At 53.9% G+C, this 6130-nt stretch overlaps 1 protein-coding gene across 1 annotated transcript; it reads left to right on the forward strand.

The window, feature by feature from the left end:
• Positions 1–3432: 3432 nt before the first annotated feature.
• Positions 3433–5895, forward strand: LOC137623514 (uncharacterized). The gene is made up of 6 exons (XM_068354347.1): positions 3433–3729; positions 4117–4365; positions 4462–4617; positions 4773–4887; positions 5032–5645; positions 5791–5895. The coding sequence occupies exons 1-6, from the start codon at positions 3433–3435 to the stop codon at positions 5893–5895; spliced, it is 1536 nt and encodes a 511-aa protein (XP_068210448.1).
• The last annotated feature ends 235 nt before the right edge of the window (positions 5896–6130 follow it).

Raw genomic sequence — 6130 nt, forward strand, 5'->3', positions numbered from 1 at the left:
CAGGAGAGTAGGGGAAAGCACGCAAAAGTCTACCTTATGTACAACTCACCTTTTATTCAAAATCCATACTTGATGTGTTCTAACGTCCAATCTCTCATGTAGTGATGGGGAAAAGGGGAGGGGTGTCTCGGGAAAAGGAAAGAGGTTAGCAAGGAAGTAAGGAGGAACTTGTGTCGCTTACGATTACTTCCCACGGCTAACTCGGGGCCCAAACTACTAAACTTGTTGCATGGCTGCAATGACTGGCCTGATGGAGAAGGTATCCAAGGACTTCCTTGTATAGTCCTTGAGGTAGTGGGCTGTAAAGGTGGACTGCCTAACCCAAGTGCCCGCCCGTAAGATTTGGTTTACCGCCATGTTGGTGCCAAACGCTAAGGACGTGCTAAGACCTCTAATATCATGACCTGTCTCAGCCAGAAGGATATGGTGTTTTTGGAAACTGCCTTCTTGACCAATCCTGTGGACACAAACAAACTCTTCACCACCGGTCTGAGTTTGGCCGTTCTACTAAGGTACTTCCTTATAGTCCTTATGGGGCACAAGAGGAGGTCACTAGGGTTGCCCGAGCGCGGAATAGCTGGAATAGAGAACTCTTCGAACCTCGGGTCCGCAATTGCAGGGTTCTGGGTCTTTGCTACGAACTCCGACAAGAACTTAAAAGTCATGTCCTTCCACCCTTTTGAGTGGGATACCTCAAAAGACAGGCCGTGGAGCTCGCTCACTCGTTTCGCTGAGGCCAGGGCTAGTAGAAAGATGGCATTGAGGGTGAGATCTTTGTCTAAAACATCCTTTAGAGGTTCGTAGGGAGGACGCGAAAGGACCTTGAGGACTTTGGCTACATCCCACTGGGGAACCCTTGAGGTGAGGGGATCACAAGTTTGCTCAAAACTCCTGATGAGCATCGAGATGTGACGTGAGGTCCCTAGATTGATGCCCTTAAGTTGGAACACCTGTCCTAACGCTGCTCGTTAGGAAGTCTGCGATGTTGTGGACCGCAGCATCCAAGGGCTGAAGGTTCTGAGTGGCACACCATTTGACAAAGGTTGTCCATTTAGCTTGGTATACAACACAAGAGGACCTCCGCAGGTACCCCGACATCCTATCCGCTGTTTTGTCCGAGAACCTTTCCTTCCTTAGCAACCGCTTGATAACCTCCACGCGTGAAGCCTCAGCCCCTGAGGGTTTTCGTGCACCATTTGGAAGTGTGCTTGACTTAGCAGGTCTCCTCTTACTGGTAAGGGCCAAGGCGAGAGAATGGCTAGGTCTTGCAGATCCACAAACCACTCCCTCTCCGGCCACCAGGGCGCTACCAAAGTCATCTCTGTGGACTTTGACTGCCTTAACCTGTTGAGCACCTGTCTGATCATCCCGAAGGGGGGAAAGGCGTATACGTCGAGGTTGTCCCAAGGGTGCTGGAAGGCGTCTTCGAAGGCTGCTCTCGGATCCGGTATCGGGGAACAGAACACTGGTAGCTTCGCGTTTAGTCTTGTGGCGAATAAGTATCACTGGGGAGCCCCAACGACGGAGGACTTCCTGTGCCACTTGGGGGTGAAGGGACCACTCTGATCCCACTATTTTGCCTTTCCTGCTTAGCCCGTCCGCAAAGACGTTCCTCTTTCCGGGAATGAATCTGGCCGATAGGAGAATGTCGTTCCTTTCGGCCCACTCTAGGATCCGAGCTGTGAGATCGCACAAATCTCTTGATCTTAGCCCTCCTTGTTTCTTGATGTACGCTACTACCATGGCGTTGTCGCACATGAGGGCTACCGAGTTCCCCTGAACGAGGCGGACGAAGGTTATCAATGCCCTCTGCCCTACCAGGAGCTCCAGAAGATTGATGTGCTGGACCTTTTCCTCCACTGACCATTTCCCCTCTGCTGTTACCTCAAGGGGATGTGCTCCCCACCCTTCCTTCGATGCGTCTGTGAAGAGCAGTATCTCCGGGAGAGGGGAGCCGAACGGAATCCCTTTCAACGTATTCCACCTGTCGGACCACCAGAGGAGAGCTTCTTTGGAGGGAAGTGACACCGGGATTATCTTCTGTGGGGCGTTTCTCTTTGACCAGAGGTCCTTCAGGTTCCACTGAACTGGTCTGATTTTGAGCCTGCCCTGCGGAACCAACTTCTCTAATGAGACCAGGTGATCTACTAATCTCTGCCAATCCTTGGCTTTCCTTGGGGCACCGGCCAGGAACGGGCGCATCACCTGGTCCAGGTTGTCTAGTCTCTCCTGGGACGGGAAGGCTCTCACCAGCTGGGAATCTAACACCAATCCCAGGTAAGTCATCCTGGTGGTGGGAACCAGATGGGATTTTCCGAAATTGATGGTTATCCCAAGTTCTTTGCAGAAATTGATCAGTTGACTCCCTTGTTCTTTCAAGATTACCTCTGAGGCTGAAAGCAACAACCAGTCATCGAGGTACCTTATCAGTTTGATGCCTTGCTTGTGTGCCCAGGTCGAGACCAGGGCGAAGACTCTCGTAAAGACTTGAGGGGCTGTCGACAGACCGAAGCAGAGGGTCCTGAATTGAAGAGTCTGGGAACCCCACTTTACCCTGAGAAACTTCCTGCTGGAGGGGTGAACGGGAACCTGGAAGTAAGCATCCTTGAGATCCAGGGACATCATGAAGTCCCCTTCTCTCACGGATGCCAGAACCGACTTTGGTGAAATTATAAGAGAGATTACTCGAGTGCCATATGTGGATGAGATCATGGTGAAGGGTAGATGGAGATGGTTTGGCCATGCTCTTCACACTCCCCAAGAGAGATTAGTTCACCAAACTTTCAACTGGGTCTCCACAAGGCACTAGAAGAGTTGGAAGATCCAGACCTACATGGCTGAGGGCTTTGAAGCGTGAAGTAGGTGATGAATGGAGGAAGTATTGAATTAAAAGCTTGACATAGAGACTACGGGCGAAATCTAACCGATGCCCTTTGTGTCAACAGGCGTAGGAGATGATGATGATATTCTATAGTACCATTCCCGCATTTTTCTCCAGCGCTCTCTTCCACCCTCCTCCTCCTCCATCTTAGATATTTCTACGACGGAGTTTACTATAATTCTCTTACGAATTACAACCTTCTTGTTAGCCTTCTCTTATGCTTAAGCTAACCTCAATCTATCACTAATCCTAAATCTTAATTGTTCCGTAACCTAATACAAACCACGCTATTTACATGGGGTATTATTTTGGCGGAGCTGAAATGACGAGCCATTAAATTTTAACGAGGGTTAACTACCCCCTTGCTAATTAGCAGGGGGTAGGGAAGGGGTAGCTAGCTACCCCTTCCCCCCTCACACACTGTGAATAGCTCAATTCACTTTTGGCTCGGGTGATGATCAGACGTCACTGCTCTCACCCTCGCTTGACAGCCTTTAATATATCTGCTTTCTCTTTAACTAGTGTGTGTGAAGTTGGCCTCGACTCTAACAATGCGTACTAGCCCTGGACTTCCTAATCGTCCGTGCGGGACTTTTATGTCCTCTTTGGAGACGGACCCTCACGCCCTTTGCCCCCTTTGCCGAGGTCAACGGTGTGATAAAGAAAATGTGTGCAGTGAGGGCAGGGATTTGTCTGCCTCCCAGTGGGAGAAGTTCGGCCGTAGGCGCAAGAAGAAGCCCAAGAGAGACCGATCTCCTTCGAAGGTGACTTTGAAGAAGGAGGTCTCTAGGGATTTTCCTTGCTCCGCCCGAACCTCCTCCGAAGGTCTCCCTCGTCCGGCTTCACCTGTGAAACCGCCGAGTGAGATTGCAGGCCCTAGTGGTTTTTGCCAACCTCGGGGTGGTGGAGAGAGCGTGGCCTCCCTTAGCGAGGTTGTTCCCTCTCCTCCCCTGGGGGAGGATTTATCATATTTTGATGAATTCGACTGTACTGTTTCTAACCATGATTTGTTTCAGCTTTGGGCTTCCTTGGGGCTTAAGGGCACTCCCTCCAAGGAAGGCCTGTTTGACTTGTTGCAGCTGGGGGCTGCAGTCAAACAGTCACCGGTAATTCCGGAGGTTTTTCCTTCGGACATTGTCGACGCTGTTTTGTCTGCCCCTTCTGACGTGGCAAGTCAAATCCTTGATCCTGCTGCCTCGGATGTTACTGAAGTCTCACCTCTCCCTTCCGCACAGCCTTCGGAGGGAAGGGTGGGGCCTCCGGTCTCTCCTGCGAGCTCGTCTCCCCCCCGGGGTAGCGCGCTTTCAGAGACACCTCTTCGAAGGACCGATGACCCTGACTCCTTACCCAGGGGTCGCATTCGTCGTAAGGCCCGTAGGAATCTGCGAGAGAGGGGGCTCCCTTCTCCCTATCAAGGGGTGAAGAAGCGCCTCTTTGGGTATCCTTCTCCTCCACCTGCGGAGGAACTACCTCGTCAGGAGAAGGTCATACCTACAACATCCCTTGACCTCTCTGCGGATCGTTCACGATCCCCTTCTCCTGCCAGATCTTCAGTGCTGCCGTCACCTGTAATCCTACAGGCACCGTCTCCTTCGGGGGAAAAGGTGTCTGGGGTTAAGTCCCTGGCCCTTGTGCGCGCACCTGCGCTCTTGCGTGTAGTTGAGCGTAGGTCTTCGTCTCCTACTCATCAACGATCTCCTGTTCGCCCGCACTCTCCAACGCGCCAGCGATCTCCCGTGCGCCGGCGCTCTCCTGCTCTCCTGCTCGCCGGCGCGCTCTTCATCTTGAGGATGATCAATGCTCACCAACGCGCCAGCGATCTCCTTCTCGCCAGCGCCTTTCTGGCCGCGCTCTTCAGCCTGTGAAGAACCAACGCTCCCCAACGCGTCAGCGATCTCCTGCGCACCAGCGCTCTCCTGTGCGCCAGCGCTCTCCTGGACATCCAGAGAAGGGGCAATGCCTTCCAACGCGCCAGCGATCTCCTACTCGCCAGAGCTCCCCTGCTCGCCAGCTCTCCTTAGGGCGCCCCCAGCCTGAGAAGCAACAACTTCCTGATGGGCGCACTGCGCACCATCACTCTCCTGCGCGCGCGCGCAAGCACGCACTTGTGCCTGTGCCTGTTGCACGCCCTGCGCACCCACGCTCGCCAGCGCCCTCGAGATCTTCTAACTCAGACGCTCGCAAGGGTTCACCTTTGCCTCACACGTCGATTCCTGCGCTTCCAGTTGCCCCTGCGCGCCCTTCAATTTCTGAGCGCCTCTTAAGTTTGGCGCACTCACGCCAACGATCTCCAACAGCTTGTCCATCACGCCAACACGCTGTGGGTCCTGCGGGCTCTAAAGAAGGGGCCTCTCCTTCATGCGCCCCGATCACTGACAGATCTGCGCGCCACCAGTTGAGGGAGATTAAGTCTTCTAGGAGACATCTTTCTCCCTCCCACCATCACCAGCACTCTCCTAAGAGGTCGCGCGGTCACTCGCCAGCTCTTTCTCTGGAGCGTTCTCCTACGCGTTCATATGCACGCTCTCCTACTCGATCTCGTGCATATCCTCCTGCGCGCCATTCACCTGCGCGCCATTCACCTGCACGCTCCCACGCGCGTGCACCTGCGCATGTGTGCCATCACTCGCAGCCCTATGACCGCCTTTCTCCTACGCGCGAACGGTCACCCACAGGTCGCTCGCCTACGCGCTATCGCGCTACCTCGCCCGCGCGCGAAACTGTTTTCACGAACTCTCCCGGGCGCGGCACTGCTCCCGCCCGTGTGGGTCATACGGATCGCAATTGATTCTCAGCAGGATGCTTCTCCTGGGAGGCGTTCCCAGGATTCACCTCCGCGCAAGAGGAGGACAACGGCAGAACAAGAAAGATCGGCAGAGAGGTCTAAGCAGTCATCTTTTTCTTTTCAGGAAGGCCTCGTGGTGACCACTCCTAAGGGTCGCGAGAGACCCTTTTCTCCAGCGGGGATTGCTGACACAGCGTCAGTTACCCGTCTACCATGGTTCCGCACATGATCAATGCTGTGGTCCTGGCTATTAAGCCTTCCAGCACTGATCAGGGGTGGGACCCTGTGATGGGTTCTCCACCGTTGAAGAAAAGGAAAGGAGTGGGCTTCGTGGTGACTCCTCCCCGGGAAAAGCTGGTCTCCAGGAACCCCATCAGCCGGACCCCTTCTCCTTCTCCAACCTCTGCAGCTCCACCCCCTCCTGTAGATGAGTTTATCTCGTCCTCGGAGGACTCCTCTGACTC

This window comes from Palaemon carinicauda, chromosome 30, assembly GCF_036898095.1.
Source record: "Palaemon carinicauda isolate YSFRI2023 chromosome 30, ASM3689809v2, whole genome shotgun sequence".
NCBI classification, from domain to species: domain Eukaryota; kingdom Metazoa; phylum Arthropoda; class Malacostraca; order Decapoda; family Palaemonidae; genus Palaemon; species Palaemon carinicauda.

Coding starts and splice junctions, on each gene's coding strand:
- LOC137623514 (XM_068354347.1), top strand. CDS start 3,433: ATGCGTACTAGCCCTGGACTTCCTAATCGTCCGTGCGGGACTTTTATG. Junction 4,618..4,772: donor CAACGCGCCAGCGATCTCCC/GTGCGCCGGCGC, acceptor CCAACGCGTCAG/CGATCTCCTGCGCACCAGCG. Junction 5,646..5,790: donor GCGGCACTGCTCCCGCCCGT/GTGGGTCATACG, acceptor TTTTCTTTTCAG/GAAGGCCTCGTGGTGACCAC.